Source organism: Homalodisca vitripennis, chromosome 5 (assembly GCF_021130785.1).
Source record: "Homalodisca vitripennis isolate AUS2020 chromosome 5, UT_GWSS_2.1, whole genome shotgun sequence".
Taxonomy (NCBI): Eukaryota; Metazoa; Arthropoda; class Insecta; order Hemiptera; family Cicadellidae; genus Homalodisca; species Homalodisca vitripennis.
In genome coordinates, this window is record NC_060211.1 from 117,199,520 (window position 1) to 117,223,913 (window position 24,394).

A 24,394-nucleotide genomic window follows, 5' to 3' on the forward strand; every position below is an offset into this window, starting at 1 on the left:
GATGTGTGTGTCCATGTCATTAGATTCACTAAAGATTTGTTACATGTAAACATGTTATTTTAATCCTAAAAGTAGTGGTTACACATTCCCTGGGTGGCAGGCTGGTTTTGTCTTCATGGAGAGATTCAATGAATTATATACATTACGCAGAACCCTTAAGTGTTATACAGGTTTGCAATTCAAGTTTCACAAATTATATGAATAAGATATCAAAAATATAGCCATCAAATATTTAATAGTAATGGTTTGATTAGAGAAAGCTCCAGTTATGAATATTAAGATTATATATTTATTTATTTATTCATAAAGTCCAGTCTCATAAGTTTATATTATGCAATACTTGATTTATATGTATTTAAATAAAAGTAAAGGAATATGGTTTTTCTAAATAATTTTATAATCTATAAAATATTCTAAACTGATAAATTATATTTATATATATATATATATATATATATATATATATATATATATATATACATATAAAATTATTTAGAAAACCCATAGTGCTTTACTTTTTTATTTAAATACTTATAAGTCAAGGATTGCACAATATAAACTTATGAGAGTGAACTTAATGAAACTAATGAACTAAATCAAATGGGCTAATTAAAATTTGTACAAAAAAAATTTAAAACTGAATAATTATATACAAAAATATAATATTCATATCATTCTTTTGCACCAAACAAAAAAAAAATCTCTGAGATCTTTCAAGTAGGCTGATGTACATAATGGTTGGTTTTTAACATGTTCACTGCTGAATTTCAACCCACTACGTACCCAATATGCTAAAATATATTTTTGGTTTAAACTTAACGTTAGATGTTTTCTTGTAGGCTGGGGATGGTATTTTGTTGATTGTAACTTGGAAAAGTTTATTTTGGCCATTTTGAAAATTTGAGGTTCCGGGACCTCATGCGCAAACAGCGCCCGACTTATCACTATCACTTGCGCAAAGGAAACACATTTTGTCTCTTATGTATAGAATTATTGTCAGAAAGGTAAAATATATTCAATTGTAGCCCGGAAAAGTTCATTTAGGCGATGTATAAAACTTGAGGTCCCGGGACCTCACGCGCACATAGCACACGATTTGTCACTATCATTTGCGCACAAAACACATTTTGTCTCTACATTTTAGAAATATTGTGGGAAAGCTCAAATATATGCATAACTATGTATTTACAATTATGTATACATCCCTACCAGCCACCCAAATGTCCTGTATAATTATCAATATACAGACTGTGGCTGTTGTGGAGTTTTTCTCTCATTAGATTCAGAACAACATTCGCGGCGTGCCCTTTTCCTCCCATATCCAAAACTCCACAGTAAATTAAAAATGTAAGCATAAATCCATGGGATCACATAATGTATACAACTTGATTCCATACTTGTGACGTTTACTTTTAATAAAACGCCACAGACTCGCCGAGCACAGGAAGTGTAAACTACACGTGCCGAGAATTCAGCCGAGCCCATACAACAAAACAAACATAACCTCAACCATCCCGCGCAAGGGCCAAGGACACACTAATGAAAGAAAGAAGTGATGTGTACATGATGTCCCGAGACCACCTCATACGCATGCGCCGAACCCTCTGCTTGAGGTCCCGAGACCTCACCCGCAGTGAACGTGTTAAACAGCTGTTCCACAATAGTGATAATGTTTGCTACCTCCTAAGTTATGAATAATCAAATGGTTTGGTATCATCATTGGCAAATTCACTTTTTCTTCACTTCACTTTCAGGAAAATAGGTTTTGGCCTTATATAATACTTAAACAAAATTTAAAGTAGTTAAATTTATTTTTCCTAATTTTGTTTGGTAAATCATTTTTAAATAGTTAGATGGGCAAGATATCAGCTAATATAATTAGTTGCAGACAATTTTATTTCAGCACAAAATTTAGATTATAAATGTATAAAATACAGTAAATTATATGGTTGGCCGAGCAAAGCGAAACCAGTAAATTGAGAAGATGCAATAAGTTTTAGTCTGCATGTGTAGATGTATTTGAGCATGGTAATTTGGGTTTGTTGATATAGTATCTCAAGAATGATTTGACATATAGTGGAGAGACTTTTGGCACCAAAGTTATTTCTTTGAATAATAAAGCACAACCAGAAGTTGGGATTTTTCACTCCACCCCTTGGACTGGTAGCAGATGTTTTTTTCTGTATAATCTATGTAAAAAAAGTCTGAAAATGTTTTTCTTCAGCAGTGAGTGAACTTAAATGTAGTAAAACGTGTAATAATCATAAAAGGTGTATTTATTTATATACTTTGTCCATGAAATTGCAAGTATAGTAATTTTCCATTAAGTCTATCTTGAATTTTACTTTTCCTTAAGTTTGTTTGGTTCAAGAATAGTTTATTTACCAAGAGAGGAGAGTAGGAGTGATAACAAGTGTATATATTCTTTTAGTCAGCATAGTGGTCTGGAGTTAAACACAGGTTTGATTTGAATTAGTAAATATCTCCAATTACACTGTTCAGGTTATGTTTAATTGGTATTATACCAGATTCACAGAGACCACCAAATGTTGAGTTGATGGATTGTGCTACCCAGTGGCATCGATAGCAGGGTTTGAGTTATGTTAGTTCTTTGGAAGGGTCTAAAATACCCTAATTCTTGTATATTTAAATCAAAAAGCCTGTTTTTGTTGAAAACAATATAAATTATTTCTGCAAAAGTAGGATAGCCATAGCAGTGTTTAGGAGTGGCTTTGCTACCACAGCAATGTTTCACAGCTATTCCCATTTGGCTCAGTTCACCTTATGTTGTCAAAACACCAAGGTTGATTCATTACTCTAAAACTGTGTGTGTGTAAAAGTATAGAAACAGATACGGTTGTGAATAATATTTATTACAAATGTAGGTTATTTATTCATGCTAAAATTGTCACTTTAAAATTACTATAGTACGAAACACACCATTGCAAGTCTGTACTGTGTTAAATAAACTGTTGTTTAATGAAGGAATAACAGATCTTACATTATTATTAATAAATAAAAAAAGCCAAATGTCCAGACTTGGAATGATATGTCTCATACTATAATTAATATTTAATTTGGTTGAATATTCTGTAAGATTATAACAATAAAATAGCACGTCCTATGTGCAAGTTTTATCTGTATAATGTTTTAGTGTCGTATTGGTAGATTAATGATGTTAGATTTATTTTACTAATTTATGAAACTATTTTTATTTTATGTATAAGTAGTATTTATTATTAATTCATATTTGAATATAGCTTCTTAAAGAACTAAAAATAATACATAAACATTGGGCTCTACTTTAGCTGATATGTGTCCTACAAGTCTCCAATAATTAACTCTACAAATGATGAGTATTATTCACCTGTACTACACTTTTTTAAGAGTTTTGCAAGCATATTTTGAAAGTAAATAATAAGTACATAAAATTAGCCAAGTGTAACATATTATATATGTTTTTTCAGCAAAAGCAACAGAATAAGGAAATAATAATTACAATTACTTACCGTTGCATGTTGAAAAGTTATTGGTTTTTTACTTTTTTTACATTGAGTACAGCATACCAAATTCAAGTCAAACAAAAATCCAAAATAAAGATAAATTTATTACCAAAAAAATATAATACAACTTACACATTTCCTTTTAAGAAAAAAAGCACAGGAACAAAAAACTTGTTATTTTTGAAAAGTCCTAAAAATCTGGCAAAGTTATAAAATTACATGAACAACTGTGATTTATAGCATCCAAAAATGATCAACAATGACAAAATAACTTGCATAAAAAGTGACTCCCTTACAAAACGACAATTTCAGCTGATGATATGTAAAACAAAAATATCTGTAGTCTAGCGATAGAATTTAGGAAAAAATAAAGATGGCATGTTGATAGATTAACTGTGCTGTTTTTTAGTTTATTACTATATAAAATATACTGAAAAATATCAGCTGTGGATGGTGTGTCATTTGCGGTAAATGTCAACCTAACCTCTCGTATCATGACATGGAACAACTATTCCATATAAGGTATTTTCTTTTTTTTGTGTTGCAATTATACAGTTCTGCTGAATTAACAATATATCAACCCTTTATATAATTTTTAAAATTTATGTTGTAATAATTGTATATTGTTACACTCAGCTACATGAACAAGTACCTAATAAATTTGTATTCTTGAGGCATGATTGCTTTGGACTGGAATATACAGACTTCATCAAGTTGGTTATTGTTTGTTAAAACTTGTTAAATAATACTAATAGCAGTTTTTGTTATTGTTTTCACGAGACTCCTATTTAACCTTACGTCACCAAATAACTATAATATTTAGTTAAATATTATGCTTGACCTGTTCAGTATGGACCAGGTAGTCTCCCCTTAGCTACAAGGGCTAACATAAATTTAAAAATATTTGATCAAATTTAGTCCCAGAAAAAATAATTAAATTTAAAAATTGTATGAATTTTAATTATTTTTATTATACACCATCTCATACATTACAACATTTTTTATTGTTCTATGTCTCAACCTATTGCTTGTTTTAAAATATTATTTTTGTTAGCAAATTTACTGTTAACTTTAGACATAATGTGTAAAATATATTGTACAGTCCACACTTAGCGTATGACGATGAATATTTTATAATTTAGTTTCATCTTGAGCTTAGATTTTAAAAGTTTAAGTAGGGGCATATGTTTTGTTATAAAACTACTAGAACTTTTCATGTTGGATAATCTTCCCATTTCTTTGTCCTCGTAATACCAACACTTTGGATTATCAAGAGTTCTTACTTGGAATGTAAACTACATTGTGTCCAAGACTTTATTAGTATTTTTAGTATATATTGTACATGTAAAAAGTAAACAATATTTTGTATATTTATTTGTATAGAAAAATACATGGCTTTAGATGTTTTCAAGATTCTATTATTTGTTTCCTTTCCCTGACCTGAATCAGTAATCAAATTACTTGTGCGAACATAGACACTGACATATTATTTATTAAACAGGAACTGTAGTTGATAAACAGTGTGATTCATATAATTCCTAATTTAGAAAGACTATTGAACAAATTGTCTTAAAAACTGACAAAGATCCATCCAATGACGATAACATTTAAATTTGTCAGTTACATTTTCAGTACACTGATATTAATATAATAGGTTCGGTTAAAAAATTAAATTTGTGTTGCACTGTAAAAACACTTCAAAATGAATGTACAGTCACCATAGCTTAATATAATTTCTGAAGATGAAGAAATTATTATTTTATTTAAGTTAAACCATCTTTTATTCCATCTCTTGTGTTCAGAATTTTGCCTTGGTAAATATTAATTATTTTAATATGTCATATATTAAAATGGAGCATATCACCCTTAATCATTCTGCCATATAAATATTTCACTCTTACATGTATGCAATTATGCATCTGGTTTTAGCTTTGTGTTATACTTGACCAATTAGTTAAAATAAATAAATAAATTTCACTACTTATTTAAAACTAAAGTGTTAATAAAAACAACAGGACAAAAATTCAACGGTGAATAAAATATTTATTTATTAAATAACATAAACAGAATATAAATAATAATAACCAAAGACAGTAAATCACCTTACAAGTTGATTACAGTAATTACATTCAACAACAACAGGTTCATAAAATATTACATTAACCCTGTTGCATTGTGCCTATGGAAACTTCCTTAATTTTACTGGTGTGCCTATTTCAGGCTGTATGCAGGCCTTCACGTTAAAAATACTAAAATTAAATTAACAATATTGTTTTATACGTATAATGTTTTTGGAAAGAAATTATACCTATTAAAAGTGATAACTATTACTGAGATATTTTTCTTATAAATTTATTTTTGTGTGTAAAGAATGGATGTTATAAATCAAAATTGCAACGTTAAACACTCATAAGGAGTAATAAAATTTGTAACCAAATCCAAAATAGCAAAAATGTGTATAATTTTTTGACAAATAATGTCATATGTAGTTTATTTTAATAGATGTATAATATTGTATTTATTTATGGCACTTTTTTACAAATTCGCAGGAGTGAGCTAATTTGTATGTTCACTACCATATATTTTATTTTATTTTTGTAACAGTGGTTATAAAGTACAAATAAAGTTTCTTTTGTACACTTAAAAAGTACATACACTATTATGAAATAATATTATTTTATTGACGATGTCATATATAATAATAAAATAATATGATTTTATTATTTTTATATATTACACCTGACGATGGCATCTTTGATGTTGAAAGGCCTCGTGTGAAAATATTAAAATTATTGGATAATTGTGAATTTTCTTTGATAAAATAATAGTAAATATTATTTTAACCCAAAAATGTAAAAAAATGTTATAAACATACAAAAAATTGTATCATGAAACTGCAAATTTTAAATTGTTAAATCTTAAATTTGTTCTTATACTTTATTGTTGTAGTAATTTTAAATGCCTATTCTATAACATTTTGGCTAAAAGAAAATAAAAAAAGTAATAGTAAAAACTTGAGTGATAACAAAATACTGTAAATGCCCATATATTGATAAATTTTGCGAAACAAGACAAAATCACATTTTTGTATAAAAATAAAAACCCTTTTTAAGTAAATGAGTCATTATAAAAACATCTTTAGGATTTTTTTACATCTAATACTATGTTAGACCATAAATAATACAATAAATTATAATTATGTACTACAAAATATATGCCAATTTTTTTGTAGGTTTAGGCCTACATAATATCACATCAGACCAGTGAACACTACTTATTGTAATGAATTGTATGTAATTGTAAATAAGGAATTATAGTTGTTACTCTGAAGCTAAATAAATGTTACAATTTCAGACAAACTAGAGTTGGAAATTGTTTCAACAGATCAATGGTTTTCCAGATAAATAAATCTGTTTATAAAAAATAATTTTATTTGTTAACTATCGACATAAATTAAAGACATTATCACAACACTTAATAACATTAATTTATAACATACGCATGTATACAAGATGACTAATCACACAACACTCGGCACAAACTTGACTAGTCTACACAACGCGAAAATGGCTAGAGCACTCTGCCATTGAGAGACAGATTTCTGTTTAGAAAATTGGTCAGTAGTGACAACCTGTAGCACAAAATACTATTCTACTGATAGGACATCTCTTCAGCTACAACAAAATATTTTTTTTCTTTCTATTTTTGCAATAAATAATTGCTGACATAAATGTGTATTACACGTCTATACCATTTTCTAAATTACCTCTTGTAGCTTTACAGAAATGTAAATAAACCGGATGAATAAATAAAGTGGCAGAAATATTGGAAGAAATATTATTATTCCTAATGCAAATTAGACAGTTTACCAACCGGTGTTATGTCAAACGGGTGAAATAGCTATAATTGGTTGAAACAACGTATTTTATGGGTTCCACTATCCTGATTGACTCACAGCTTTCAAAATAAGCTTGGGAAACTATTTATTATGGCCAATATATTGCACCTATAGACACAAAATATATAGATTACAATCCCCTGAACCGATTGATACCAATGTTATCATGATATAATGTAAACTAACAATGCAATTAAATAATTAGTCTAAAGACGTTTTTTACACAGTTCTAGGGTTAAATAAAATTATATTAGTCAAATGTACATCTAGTGTATATGTTACATAATTGTCCAGCAAAAACCCACAACATTGTATGCTGTTTTAAATGACGCAGCAGCTCATTTTGAAATTAGGTCTTTTATAATTTGGTGAATTTTCAAATAATGTTAATTTGTGAATAGAAATTGCAGTCCATCTTTAAAACAGGTCATATACCAATGTTCATGATTATATGTTGTGAATTTAGACAACCAATAATAAAAATTAAGGCAGTTAAATAAACCAATACAACATATTGTGGAAGGATCCAAAAGATCATAATGACATTACAAGTTAAGTTAAAAGGGTCCATCTTTATATAAAACCAACCATTTAAAATCATTATCTTTTTTATAATGCACAATTTTTCTAATTTTAAGATTAGAACGATATAATGTACAAATCACTATAATCTTATAATTAAGTACTCTAATTCGTTAAAAAATAATGAATTTTAGAAAAAGATAAAAGTTATTTATATTGGTAATAATAATTGTAATCAATAGGCTTTATTACAGTATAAAGACTGATGATCTACTGACTATAAATATTTACCTAACACATTTTATATCCTTATCTACAATGGCTTTCACATATTGAACTTTTAGATCTCTCTGTAGCAGTTAGTTCTGATAGATTTATAGTTTGTATAGTGGCTTTGGTATATCATGTGATTGAGGAACCATCTTTATCAGAGCACAAAATGAACTTCATAGACTTATTAGTCTCTCTTTCATATAAAGAAATCTATGAAATTCTTATGAAAATTTGAAATAGCACTTTGATACACTTACACTAATCTTTGGTGGAATTTGGATGATCAGTTTCTAATTTGCTTTAATATAATCCAAAACAAACTTTAGGAGCCAAGTCATGAAGAACTTTGAATTTGTTTCCTTCAAATTGAAGTGATTTAGAATTCAGGGCTTTATCCAGAGATCCTTATGTAACTTGGTGCTGGTACATGTATGAGTAAAATGTCTAATCAGTTAACCTTTGATCTGTGTACCAGATCCTGGTTGGATAATTTTAATAACTAATTGTACTTCAGTGGCAAAATTATGACCCAAATTAAACAAAATTACTGGAAATAAAGTATATTTAGAAATTCTTAATACCTTTATTTATATAAAGAAAGAGAACAGTGGTCTCGATGACCACAAAAACTACCTGCCAATCAGATTCTTACCTTCCTCCTAAGCTATGGACAATTGGATGAGTCATAGAAATATTATAAATAAGGTTACAGTTCCTGATCATCACCTTTATTTAAATAATATTTTATTACCCATGTTTTGGAATTTGGTTCAAGACATCAGTGGTCTGAAGATGGGATACCGAATCTCAAAACTTGAGTAATCATAATTACTTAAATAAGTGTCATGATCAGGTACTGTAACCTAATTTATTCTGTCTAACCACTTCTGAAGGCAAAGCAAAGGTTCAACATAGAAGTACGTCCCTTATCTTTCTGACAACACAGCCTTATCTTTATGACAACACAGTTTTAGTTGTTTAACTTTATGGATAGAGCTACCATAATTATAATTTTTCCAGCAAACTAATTTCATAAACATAGCACACTTTTTATTGAATTGATAAAGAACTTATTTGTGAATGCATTTTAGGACTAGTTCAGTGTTTCACATGGGATTAATTAATTTTCTTCAGTGACATAGGGCAGTTCATTCATATTTGTGTATAGGCTACTCTGAAGATTTCACAAGTTAGCTTTTATGTTGTAAAGTGAGATACTATTTTCTCTTTTAGTATATTAATAAATTACATGAAACTTGTATTAAACAAAATGAATTTTATAAAATAACACACTTCAATATTCTGCATACATTGACATTTAAATTACATGCATTATCAGAAGTAAAATTTTAGTCTAATTTACTGCTACTGTACAAGAGTGCTTACAGTATTTATTTTTGTGCATTTCCTCTTTTTTATGATTGACTGTAGTCACTTCACTCCATGTAAAAGATATCCTACTATACTTAATAATACCATGTTAATCACAAACAGCGTTGTTAGAGCTGGCATCTGTTTACAACTCGATATTTTACATTAGATTTATTATAATTATATGATTGGAAAGTAAACAGAAAAAGGTAACAAAAGTCACAAATAATAAATTTATTTTTCTACTATGCAAAAGTTAATACTGGTTAAATCAGTTCCTACATATAATTAATATATTCAAAAATAATAAATTTTTACCTAAAGTTGCATTCTCCCAAACTGGAACTTCCTTCAGATAGAGCCAACCAAGTTGTTCTTCAAGCTCCTTGAAATGGCAGGCCCAATGCTTGAGATACTTTATGCGGTATTATAAAATCCATTTGCAGTACTCAAAAAACTTGACTGAACATTGGCTTCAAGTTTTTCACTGCTGATGTTTAACTTAAAACTATTAAATAACAATTTTTTTAAATTTAATAGTTTTAAGTTAAACATTTGTAAAACTTAAATAAATTAGCATACAGCACTGACAAACACAAAAAGTGACTAGAGCCATAGAAAGTATAAATATAAATATACATATAAATAAAAAAATTACTAAAAATATGAATATCATTTTGACAGCCTGGATATGGTTTAAATAAAGTGACTATCTCAACCAATATCAAATAACCTATAAACAACATAATACATATTTAATTCCTTATGCCCCTTACAACTAATTTACAATAATAATTAATATAAGCTAAAATCAAAATTCTGTTTATTCATTAATAATTGTACGAGGTACAATCTCAATAGTGTCATGATGTAATAAAATACAGAAGTCCTCCTTACTCTACTTTGTCTTATTTATTATGCCATATCTGATTTATTATTATAATGTTTATTATAGTTAAGGTGACCAGACATCTGGCTTTTGGCAAGACAGTCCCAATTTAGCAAATCATGTCCTGGCGTCCCTACGATTCCCATTGGGACAGCCAAATGTACTATATAATAATAATTGTACTTAAATTTTATTTAAACTAGAGTAGTGGCTACGAAAATAATACAAATACAAAGAATTTTTTTTTATAGTAAAGCAAAGTAATTAATATCATGAAGTATAAAAACTCACCATTTTACTTAAACATTTCCGTCATCCTGTTTTGATGTTTCACAGTTATGGTCACCTTAAATAGTAGTATAATATATTATAACTATATTATACTATATACCTTACCAACAAGATAAGGTCCGTAAGTTTCTGACTTGCCCTGCTTCAAGCTGGCTGGGACCGGTTCTTCCCCAAATCTCTTCAGTTTTGTCAGTCTGTCTCTGACATGGAAGGAAATAATGCTGTTTCATTATGATTAAGATTGAGTAAAGTGTGGTGATTAAATTCTTGTGTAAGGAGTCCCTTACTCCTATACAAGTTAAGAGTGCTTGGATGCTGTCTAAGGGCGGTTCTCTCCTCGTATTCTACTGTAAAAGAATAGTGAGAAATGTTTATGTTAGAGTGAGAAAGTCAGATTATGGTTGCTCTGTGGAAACAGTCACACTTGAAACAAACCAACTCTTGAAAATTGAAACAACAGGTGTCAGAAGACCAAAGATAGCTGCAAGATTGGGATGTTTAAAAAAGAACTTTTGCATATGAGTAAGGTGAGCGCAAGATGGGTGTTTGTTGTTCCAATGAATTTTTTAAAATTTTATTTTATTCTGACCCACATAATGTCTGAACTAATGAACATTCGCTAGGAATGTAACAACGGTCTTGTACTATAACTTCTCAGTAAAAGGGGATCCATGCAATGAAGAAGGCCAGGAAGACCCTGCCAAATGTAGAAGCCGACAAAACAAATTGTGTGAACACCTTTATAGGATTGTAGAGGGATACTGCTAAGTGATTTTAAAGAAACATATAGTCTACCATAGTGAATGCAGATTATTATGAAGTCCTAATTCATCATTTGCATAATGCTATAACAAGAAAAGACAATACATCTGGCATACATTGATTGCCAAGGTTGCTGTGAGGGACTGTGGGTTTCACGAAATCGTTTATCCACCTTACAGCCCAGTCCTGGGCCCCAGTGACTATTATCTATTTTCCAAGTTGAAATCTGATCAATGAGGGAGGAGAACTAACACAGATAAAGAGGTCCACCAACCAGCTGTGGAAAAAAACATTTTTGCAGGCAAGGCAGGAAGAAAACTATTTGTTTCAAGGTATGGAAATGTTACCTAAGCTGTGCCTGAAGTGTGTAGCAGAATATATTGAAAAACGATACTTAATTTTTTCACCTTTCCTTCTTTCCTAGTGCAGAAACTTATGGAACCTACCTCATATACAATCATTTACAGTAAAAATATTACTCCATGGAGTAGATCACTCTCAAACAAATGCTGCTTTAATATGTTTTTGAATATATACATATGATTTGCACCTGTATAATTCTATACATAATTGTTTTTGTATAGAATTATGTCTGTGGCGGTTGGGTATGATTTCAGCTTTTTTATTATAATGTATTAGAAATTGCTTTTTGATATTGTAATATAAAATTTAATTTTGAAATGTTGCAGAAATTCACATCTTTTAAAATCATAATAATATCAGAAACAGATTGGTTATAAACTGTTAATATATTTAAAGATCTGAAATATTTCCTGGTAGAATATTATAACAGGATAGAATGAATTATCTTAATAAGCCTGTCTTAATTACTCCTTTTTGTTGCTTAAAAATTGCACCAAGATTTTGTTTTTTTGTTGAAACAAACAGACTTATTCTAAATGAAATATAGGAATGGTAACTCATTTTTGGTGTGGATTCGCTGCTTAAACTGGACATGTTTCCAAAAACATATATGTGACAAAGTTAGTTTTAGTTCAAATCTTATTTCCATATTGGTCCAAGTTAAAATTATTATCTATCCAAAGACCGAGAAATTTTGTACTGCTCACAAGTTGAATAGGTTCAGAATTTATAAAAATTACTGTTGTATTTTGTAAATATAAGTATGATTACTGCACTGATTCAAAAATGAAAGTCATGTGGTAATAGTTTTTTTATTGAAGTGACATAAATGTTCTTCAAGTCTGGTTTTGCAAGATAAATAGGAACATCTTTATCTTTAGCAAATTCAACTATAAACTGCCTACAGGATCCACATGGAAACACAAATGTTTTATTAGGTTCTAGAATAGCAGTAACAGCAATGGCAGAGATATTCTTGTTCCCCTCACTCACAGCCTTGGCGATTGCAGTTCTTTCTGCACATATGGTGACAGGATAGGCAGAATTTTCAATGTTACATCCTGTATACAAATCTCCTGAGGACATCCTCACTGCAGCCCCTACACTGAACTGGCTGTAAGGGCAATAGGCGTGATCTCGGGCCTTACAACTGGCTCTGACAAGTTCTTGTACTTCATGCCCTGCAACATACCAAAATCTAGACTAAAAACGTGATTTTACAACTTATAATTTACTAAATAAAACTTATTTATTTAGAGTGGTGTTTATTACATACAGAAGTACTTTTAAAGCCTGACTAACTGAAATTGTATTAGATTATTCCGTTAGAAATTTTACCCCTTACTTTTTGTGACATTTTTTAAAAGTATCTTTGTATCATTTATGTGCATCAAAACGTTTCTAGATTTGTTGTGCGTACAGTTTGAATTACATTAATTACTGTACCTTTTAAAATTATTGATAAACGAAATAGGTCTATGAATTTTAAAATTTTATACTGTACATTAATGAATAGATATATACAATTCTTTAATGCTTAGCATATCTCTTTTGGAAACTTTAAATCGAGATGGTCATCAATAAACCCACATATTAAAGTGCCACACACACTTCCCTCTGTAACTTCATTACTAGAGACCAAATGTCATCATTTTTAGGTTCTTGCAGGCCTGTCTCTGAGGCCCACGCAATTAAGAATCCTAATAGCTTTTTTTCTGGAGACGCACTAGTCGTTGAAAGTTCTCTTGATTATTTTCTCTCCAGGTGGCTATCCCATATTGAATGTACGATTAGAATACTGCAAAGTAAGTAGTTTTTGCAGTTGATGTGTTACTACTGTGGTTTTTATTTGTTTCAAGACATAGGACTGGTATTTCATTTCTTAAACAGCTTGTCGACATGCTGTGTCCATGAAATTTTTTCATGAATGGTTACTCCTAGCAATTATGTGTGTCCCAGCAACTATTGGTTTTAAATATCGATACTATCAAATACGACATTTGACCCACAGATATTCATAATTAATCATTGCCAGCTTTCTTTATTTAGGCTAGTGACGTCATTACCAGCTGTTGTTATTTCATTTACGAAGGAGGAAGCTAGTGACGACAAGAACAATGGCATGGCGATGAATAAGTAAATATTGGCTCAAAATGTTTTTATAAACACTGAGCAAAGATGTTTTCAATGGCTCCAAGAAAAGGAGCTAGCTCCTTAAATCCAAAGTATCCTGTTTGTAGTGAGTAGATGAAAACTAGAATTAAAAGTGGAAATCAAATAGTGTTTCGGTAAGAACAAACAGGGCGTGCAAAAAAAATGCACCTGGGAAAACTTGTTTGAACATTCTTAATTTGGTATTATGAATATACCAAAAATTGTGTACTATTTTAGTTGAAATCAAACAAACTACAACATTTTAATTAATGAATGTAGTTGTTACAGTATTTGTACCTGCAGAAAAACCATTTAATTTCAGATTGGCTAAAGTAATTGTAAGTACTGCGCTGCTCAAACAGACTTTAAATAAAGTTCAGTTATTTGATTTAATCTGAAACAAATACATTTCTTTTACATTTAAGAGTATAGCTTCTCTATATTAACATTTTTAAAGCCTAAAACTTAATTCAGCTCGAAATTATCGTTCAAAATTTATTTAAAGTAAAAAGGTATTTGGAAATAAATCCAAAATTAAAAACGTGTTTTGTTATTGACTAATGGTGGCAAGAACAGTGACGTATGTGTCTTCTTTGTTTCACAAGTCACGTTTATCCTTGAAAATACACAAGGTAAGTAAATGTTATTGTTTTGTTGTAATTATATTATTCAAATATTAGATTTAATTTGTAAATTATTTTAATATTTATACACTAATTTTCAAGATTGAAAACTAGCAAAACTATACTTTTCTTTGAAATATTCTATTGTGTTGGTGGTGAAATATTCCACTTATTATACTGCAGCCTCCATTTTCACCACATAGCTCGCACAAACTACAACCCCTCGATGTTATAGTTTATTCACCACTTAGAATTTTTTGTAATCAAACTGTTGAAAGTTGGCTCATGAATAACCCTGGTAAGATATTCAGTATTTATGACATCGTTGAAATCACTGGTCAAATTTATTTGAGCATTTAGTACCATCAACATTGTTAGTGGTTTCAAAGCAACAGGTATTTGTCTATTTGATTGAAACGTATTTTCAGATCAGGGTTTCCTTGGAGCTTATGCCATTATATTATGAACATGGACATTATGAAACCTCAATAATGTCCAGGGCAAAGCTACAGAATCTGAGTATTGTCAAAACTCAATCTAATGTTGCAGGATTCACCTGCAGCAGATTGTTCTATAGATGCTTACCTTAATACCTGTGATTGAGGGGAAGATGAGCTATCTACTTTTACGATTACTCCTATCAGAAATAGTTCCTGTTCTTTTATAACTCCTGAAGTAATTCAACCACACTAAAAGATAGTAGGCAAGAAAAAAAACCAACAAAAAAGGTAGAAAACCTAGTAGAAGTAACATTGTTATGGATACCACTTACAACAAGACATTAAGAGAATGAAGAAGAAAATCCTGAAACAAAAAGCTAAAAAACAACAAGCAAACAAAATGGAAAACTAAACACAAAGCTAAGAAATAATTAATTTTGTACAGTCATTCAGAGAGTGATAACGAAGTTAAAATCCCTGAGGATGATGACTCTACGATGTGGATCTGTTGAATATGATTAATGATGAATTGGCTGGTGTTCAAGAAGAACTTTTATTTTGAAATCTGTAAGAACGAGGATGCAGGGACTAAGATTTTAATTGGTAAAGAAAATCCGAGAGCATAGAGAAAAAACTTACTATCATAGAGGTAGAAACTGTTGCAAAAATTTTTAGAAAGAGAAACAAGACAGAGACTACAGAGGAAAAAAAGTCAATTAATCTTCACTATAGAGGTAGAATCTGTTGTAAAAATGAAGGTAAAGAGGAACAAAACAGAATAGCTTAATCCTCGTATGCAGTTGGTAGCCCTTCTCTGACCTTTAAAATTCCTTGTACTTTTTTTGCCTGAATGTTAGTATCTAGATTATCCCTCCACCAATGCCTACTTCTCCTTAGCTTGTTATTCTCCCCTATCCAGAAACCCCGATTCCCCTCAGGGTCCTAGATTGATGGACTATTTTAGATATAACCTAAAATTTCAATCATATCAGTTATGTGCAATTATGGATTATATCCTAACTGCTTAAACATTCTTTCTGGAAATACAAAAATAATATTTTTAAAAATTGATATAATAAGTGATTTGAGGATCATTTTAGCTACATGACTAATGTAAACAAGAACCTGAATCTGTACTAAAATCAGCATTCTAACTTTCAAATAACCAGAAGTGCATGTGGTTATGTGTCCATTTATAAAAATTGAACAAGCTGCTGTGGCTGTGTAGTGACATCAAGCAGACCTAATGTCTACTGGTCTATGCATCTACCATGCTGTGTTGGTCTAGGTCAATAAGTAGCTTATGGTTTGACATTAACCCTAGAAATGGTTAACGCGTAGTCTCTCAGACGACGCAAGCTACAATATGTAAAACCGGTCCAGGTTGGTAGGTGAATGACTTGACCGACCCCCCATTCACCAGATAACCTTCCCCCTTCTGCCAAGGTTCAATGCTGGATAGGGTTCCAATTTTATTTCATTCACTCAGTTCATTTCAGTGAGTCCATAGTCGTCTGGTAGACTACGCCGTTACCGTTTATGTAACTTTTTTGATTCCTGAGTAAATATATGAAAAGTTGTTTTGTTGCGAATGTAGTGTTAGTTTTTGTGATAATTTTTACGTAGATGGTCAAGTAACCATGGCTTGATGCACTGAACACTAGTTTTTGAAATAAGAGTTAAATACTATCTAAACTTGAACGAAGTGATTGTGGATGAGCAAGAAAGTGATCATGATGAAACGTTTTTTTTTATCATTTAATCAACTCATTTGTTATTTATGTCCATCAGGCATTGTCAAAAAAAATTAAGCCAATGACAAGAAGGGCATTTGCTAAAGAAATATGTGTTGAACTAACAACTTCACACATTCGGGAAGACAAAAACTGCCAAATTTATCAAGGAATCTCAAACGCAACATTGAAGATGTCGTTGGCACATCAACATCTGAGGCTCAAAGTGTTATTGAAGAAAGCAGGAACAAGAAGATTTGTGCAGTTTGCCCAGCGAAAAAAAGGAGAATGACTCGATTCCAGTGCACAAAATGTTTATAAGCATATTTGCTTGGAGCACCGAGGAATGCTGTGTGTAAAGTTTCCAATAAAGACTGAAATCAACAAAAATTAGGAAACATGACCTCTAAGATGTAAATAATGTCATTTGTAAATAAATTTAATTTTAATTAAATTTTTATAAATTTTTATCATTTTTTCCCTAAAGTAGTCTGAGAAGGACTACGCGTTACCATTTATGTGTGGCAAATAGGCGTTACCATTCTAGGGTTTAAAAGAGTTAATGGGGTTAGTATTTAATTATATTGTCTGCAAAATACAATATTTAACTACCAGTTGTAGGTTACTCTTACTAAAGCAGATAATTCTTCTAAACGTTCATCAGTGATAATATCTTCTACCATTTTTAATGATGTTATTTTAAGCTTATATCAGTTTGAGCCTGAGTTTAAGATGATACAGCAACGTAACCTATTTTCATACTCCTTTTCCTAACGTTGTTTATTTGTTATAGTTTTCACTAAGAATAAGCTTACTAACACCAACACCAATGAGTACAAAAGAGTTACACAAACCTAAACCATTAAAAATGGACAAAAACAGATTGCAGTGATTAGAATGATCATTTAATAACTCAAACAGTAAATAAACATTGTGCATAAGCAAACAACTGTGGTGAAGTTTTTTAGTTGAGAGTTGGGAGTAAGAAAAAAGCAGAAATTTCTGAACTCGCACAGTAGACCATAATATCTTAGCACGATTGACATTTGAAGGCGATGTTGCCATATCGCTGCTGACAACAATTTGTCCCCCCTGAAAACAGATAAATTATCAAACGTATTGAACGTGTATTTGTTTGTGAAACAAATTATTGTAATAGATGTTGAGACGGATCAGTTAACTTTTCATATACTTGAAACTAGTATAGTGACGAGGGAGTTTTTGTTGTCAAAGCGGGGTCTTCGACTGTCCATACTCGAGGTGGGTTGCATACACTTACTTATTTTGATACTTCATACTGTGTCAGTTGATCTGAGCAATGTTAGAATTGTAAAATTTGCCTTAGCGGTACATTTCACCTCCCATGCCTTTAGGGCGATGGAAGGATGGCATAAAAGAGGTATGATATAACACCCTGGTGACCTTTATAAAAAAAATTCTATTTTGTAATTTCTTTGGTCCTTTAATTGATCGGATTTCAATGGACAGTGCTTGAAAATTTTTAAACCAGCATATTTTATGCTTTTTTTTTTTATATAAATGTTTAGTCTATGGGAAACGCAAACCTATGTTTTATGTCTGGTGTTGTATGAATAGGGGTGTTGTTTTACATATCTCATTGTGTGAAATTGTATGTAAAACAGAGACTTCAAAATGTAAAGGTTTGTCACTGTTAAAATTCCCATATATACCAAATCCGGCTGAGGGGCACTTGAAAGACACCTGAGTGCCTTCTTGTGCAAGACAAAATTTTGATTCAGTCACAAACCCATAATACTATAGAGTAGGAGATGTGCTACTCAAACAAGCAGGACTGATTTCATTAGGATCAAGTTTTTTTAGCACCCTGAAGTTGGGTAAGAAAAAAATGTCCTTTGGCAAGCCTTAATCAATCTTACACACTGTTCAATACAGTTTTTTACGTACACTCGTTTCAACATTACCCCACAAAATCGACTAAATGAGTGACATCAAGCTGTGTTTCATTGGTGGAATGGGTTGGGACTTTTGAAAATTGTGAAAGGCACTTTCAATCAATTTGAATAAAGACAATTTTGTTTTTTTTTCATGTTTCAATTTTAATAAATGTATTGCAAAAATTGAGCCATAAAACTTATTTTTGTAAACACATTGCCTTCAAGGGTATCAAAACCTCATGCCTGGTGATTGATAGTGATGGCATAAAGAGGTTTGCTCTCAGATGACCTTTGTCAATATAACTGTTGTAACTGATAAAAAAGCAAGGCCTCAAAAGCGCCCTCGGGGATACTATTTGGTATTTGCCTTTTATTTGATCTGATGAATTCTATTTTGAATTTTGAAACGTGTTTGATCTCAGTCAACTGGCGTCTGCCGCTGAGATAGACAATCATCTAACTCAAAGCGGTATCAACGATACCAAAACGCCTTGAGTTTACCAACCAGTACACCAACTTCGATACAATCGAAAGCTTTGCTAAGGTCGGCAAAGCATCCTACAACTGCCGTCTCCATTGCGTCGATATTACTATTCATAAAATGCAATCAAATTCAAGTTTTGTTTGAAGTTTCAATTTCCTGAAGCCATAGTGCCGCTCACAGGAGTTGTTATTTCCCTCCAGGAAATAAGCAGTCAGCTGGCGACAGACAATTCTCCACTAATTTTGAAACAAAAGCAAAAGTGGGACTGGGCGGTAACTACACATCTCCGACTCATTCCTTTTTTTTAAAGTGCCTGACCTTGGCAATTCTTCAGCCATACAAAAAGGCCACGCTGTTGCAGTGAGGTGTTTATTAAAAGTAACAGCGGATTCAATATTTAGTCCTGACAGGTTTTAAGGGGTTTCATACTGATTCCATTCAATGCCTGATAATGTTTTTGGGGAGAGGTTGCATAACCAAAAAAATGGATCCAATATTTTTTCGTAGATTTAGGAAATCGTTTGTCTTATATTTGTGTAGGCATAATTGAGGTCAAATCAGCCTCAGAATTCGGTCATTATTTGAAGGAAAGCTCATTTATATTTTTTTTATTTCTTATAATGGGGGGAACTGAAATCACCAATAGCCTCATCAGACTATTTTATAATGGCGTCTATAATAAGTGCAAACAAAGAAATCCTTTGAATAATATCCAATTTTGCAGAGAAATACTTGGTTGCCATATCGAACAACGCAGAGGTGATCGGACAATAATACATATCTGAATATAAGACAGTGCTCGATCACCTAATCTGAAACAGCGTTTTGGGTGTATTTTAGGGTGATGTGTTGCAATCGTTACATTTTGTTTGAAGTTTATTTTTGACGATGGAAGGATTGTGAAGGAAATTAGAGTTTTTTTCGGACATTTGTTCGTTAAGTGAAACAAAAAAATCAGTAACACTACGTTTCGAGATCTGCAATAACCTGAACTTTTTTCAGGTAAATAAGTAACTTAACACTGACAAACTAGGTTAAATAAACAAAATCATACCAGAGTTTTGTGACACTCTATGTCAGTGAATCACAACCACCATGTTGTGTATCAACTTCACTTACTTTAAAACATGTGCTTATTAAAAAAAAAAAAAAACTAAACACAATACTAATTATTTAAAACTGAAATACATAATACGGGTTACAATACGTCCTGCATTCGTCAACCAACCACCTATAGCCTGACCAGAGGTCAATATTAAATTGGCGATCGTCATGGCAGAAAACAAGATGGTTGTCATTTTACACATTTGTTCAACATATTACTCCATTCGCAACAGCGTCTCACCAATCGACCGATCAGCTGACACGTCGATGTAACGGGATTGGAATACACCTAGTGTTAGTTGCCTTGTCTTATGCCGGCCGTGATGTTATATAATTTTTAATATTCGTACCAAATGTTTGTTTCTCGTATTATTAATTTATCCGTTGTATTTTGTGCTGTGTTCGTAAATTTTAAGCTATGACGACTCCAGATGAATAATCCTAGCTTTAAATATTTTTTGACACTGACACCAGAAGATGACTAATTAAAAGTCGAAACTATAGTAGTGTATAACTACAGTCTGATACTGTTTTGATAAATGTCAATCCGCAGTTCAGGGCTATATAATATGGAAAATAATGTTTATTATATCACAAAATAAGGATATTTCGTTAAAATTATTAATAATATAAATGGCAGCCATATAATTGCAATAACCATACAATATAGCCATACAGTTATTCTAATTATTAATTAATTTTGAGGGTAAATATTTACTTTCTCTTTACTCTGACTAAAAAATTTAACTTTAGAATATATTCTATGATTAATTGTAATATACATGTGGATTTGTTAAGATTTCAATTTGTAAAGACGGATCGTCCAAATATAGGAAGAATAGTCCTTTCAATGTTTCTTTCAATTACAATCTTCAATGTATTAACCATTTCATTATGTCTGGGTTTGACCGAATCTGCCAGCACTAATACAAGACATCTCTCGAGATATAATTTTTAGGTATTGAAATATGTTACCATATTTCGGTAACACAGTCTTTTCACGAATGCATCTGCCTACTAGAGTGACAACTTCGGTGTTGCCATAGCCTGCACCGTTACTATATTTCTTTAGTTATACGCCTAATATACTTGATATTTAAGTTCAACGACATCCTAAGATCACAGACCGTTAAATTTCTATAAGGGTCATCACTATCAATACGGTAGACATAATTATGTAATAGAGTTGCTGCATCAGGTGAAAGTGATTACAGAACATTTATATTAATTCCGCTTCTCGTGATTCTCCTATCACCAAAAGGACAATATTCTCAATATAGGACTAAATTGCCGATGACAGTCGTTACTGCCTGGTAACCTTCGAATTTAAAGCTTTACGCCATCTGCAAAAATCTATATTTGTAGAAATCTTAAAGTGAATGAAAATATAAAACGGTCTAAAGAAGGAATTCTGTGTCACACAAGAAAGTAGAGCAAATGTGTTGAAAGTAGTCTCAGTAAATCTACAAGCCAAATTTATGTTTAAAATTATTATTGCTACAACTTGTGTGCAATTTCCAATACTTAATAACTTTTCCAGTTTTGCCAGAATGTGAGAATGGCTAATGTGGTCGAATTTCTTTGAGCACCAATCGATTACATCTCCATCTCCCTATAGATTTTAAAAACTTTTGATAGGACTATAATTGTCTATCACTCCATTTGTTATTTTAACTCCATTTTTATTCTATTTCTTTTGAATAAAACCTGCAATTCATACTAAATGTCACACGTTCGCTGCCGACATTGAAATATTCCTCGAAATATCTTATACTTATAACTTACTAGCAGTTACTCACAGTTTTGCACCTGTATGAGCACTTCTTGTTTGAGTTAATTCTATTTCCGACGCCAATTTAGAGCTTGCCTTGTTTCTATGATCAGGAAAATACTCCATAATCTGTATATTTATGGCCATTGTAGTATACTTAGTTCTTATTATTTCTCGTCCCATAGTTGATTTTGCCTTTTTCCCCGATCTAGAAAATATAAGTATCACAGATCAGGAAAGTCTATTTCTGTCAAAAGATTTCTATTTTTAAATGATAGTAAAAAATTAGATAGTAATTTTATCTTTTTATACCTTACCATACATACTTGATAATGATGTACATTAACAATGACATTCATTTATGCCTTTGTTTCTTTTTAAACTGAAAATTATTTGAAATATTTTAGAATATTAGAGCTTAAATTGGTACATTAGTTCCAAAGAACAGTGTAACGAACTTTCATCTACCATAGTTCTTCCGAACTATTTCAAGGGGGAGACTTTCAAGTTACATCTTAGAATTTTAGGACATTTTATAAATAAAATGGGTACTCACCTAATTATTGCTGAACTAAAACACGGCTGAAAGTTAATGGTTACTCCTTAGAGAATTTATTTATTTCCAACGGTAAACAATAATAATTTTTATACAACACATTTGGCACAATAGAGATAACGTAAACTAACAATACATGACATAGAAACAGCTGACCAGAAAGACTGCAATAATATCTTACTAACTATAAATATAAATGATTAATAGTAACAAGTGATACCCACCATAATAAAGGAAATAATTTGCAACACAAATAGAATAATAAAGCTTAAACTAAGCATACACGTACAAATTTATGACAATTTCAAACAATTTCCTTACGCTTAAAAAAAAAAGACCTGAACATAAATTAAGTACCTAACAAAGTAAACATAGAATAAACTATTTTATAGCAGCGTAACAGAGAAAAAACTATGCAACAGTACGTAACAGGGAGAATAACTATATACAGAAATAATAAAGAGAATAATTATAGACGGTAGATAACAAGGTGAATAAATATGTACAGAGGTACAGATAGAAAAATAAACCATTAAAAATATGTAACAAGAACAAACTATAAAGTTTCAACAATAAATAAAGCAATAAATCTACAGTTAACGGTACATTTTTAAAATTTACACACTACGATGTAAAGAAGAAACTGAAAATAGTGGTTACATTAATGAATTAAAACATGGGGTTAGTGCTGTCATATAACCATGTTAACACAACTGTAGAGACAAGATGAAATGTTTTGTTAATTTAAAGACAAATTGGGCGTAGCACGGAGGGACTTTTAGAATAAGAATAGGCCTATTATATTCATATTAAGAACCGTGAGAATGTCTATGGATGCACAAAAGGCTTTATGGAACAACTACATTTTTTTCTAAATACTGCACTTTTCAATTAGCTGGAAATATGCTAATCGCAATCAAATGACAAATTGTTGTGATTAAGGTTATGTTCAACAACGTAAAGTTTACACGGAAATGTCTACTGAAGTCCGAAAAATGGTCAGTGTTGCCAAGGCCAAAAAATATAAATAGTACTCCTTACAACGTCTCTAAATAATATTATCAATGTTGGTGACTTTTTTATTACATTCTCCTTATCTGCCGTTATCATTACAGGTCTCATGTCAGCGTTCTTTACAGCATTCTCCTCCCTTGCATCCCTTTCTCTTAGTGGCGCCTTCAAAGGGTCACAAGCAGTATACACAGGCACAGGCACACGCGCACACACACACACACACACACACACACACAAACACACACACACACACACACACACACACACACACACGATACGCGCGCGATACGAACACACAATTCTCATATTTGTTACAATGCATTTGTTATCTTTGTATATAATGTTATTATCTTCATTTTTTAATCCTTTGTTAGTTAGTTATCGTTATTATTACATATGTGTTATTTTTTATACTTATTGTTATTTATCTTGATATTGTTATTGTCAATAACTGCATTTATTCTAAATTTGTTAAACTCTGTAAAAAGTGACTTTACCGTTGAAAAATAATTGAAATGTTCAATAAAAAAAAAATTGAAATCGAACGTGATGAAGATAATTAATATCCAAAGTTTATACAGCCGGTATCTATCTATGTTACTCTGAGAAGTCATAGTAAATCATTCTAATCCTGGAGACCAATAGGAAAGTGACACACATTGTATAATCTGTGATAACCAGATGGTTTTACGAAATTACAGACAACGTTGTATCATGCAAAAACTCC

General features: G+C 31.0%; 1 protein-coding gene across 1 annotated transcript; it reads right to left on the reverse strand.

The window, feature by feature from the left end:
* Positions 1-6,916: 6,916 nt before the first annotated feature.
* Positions 6,917-17,777, reverse strand: LOC124362794 (cytidine deaminase-like). Its single transcript, XM_046817600.1, has 2 exons — positions 17,677-17,777; positions 6,917-13,053 (listed from the first exon to the last, which is right to left on the reverse strand). Exons 1-2 carry the CDS (start codon positions 17,759-17,761, stop codon positions 12,653-12,655), a joined length of 486 nt encoding a protein of 161 aa, XP_046673556.1. The 5' UTR covers positions 17,762-17,777; the 3' UTR covers positions 6,917-12,652.
* Between the last annotated feature and the right edge of the window lie 6,617 nt (positions 17,778-24,394).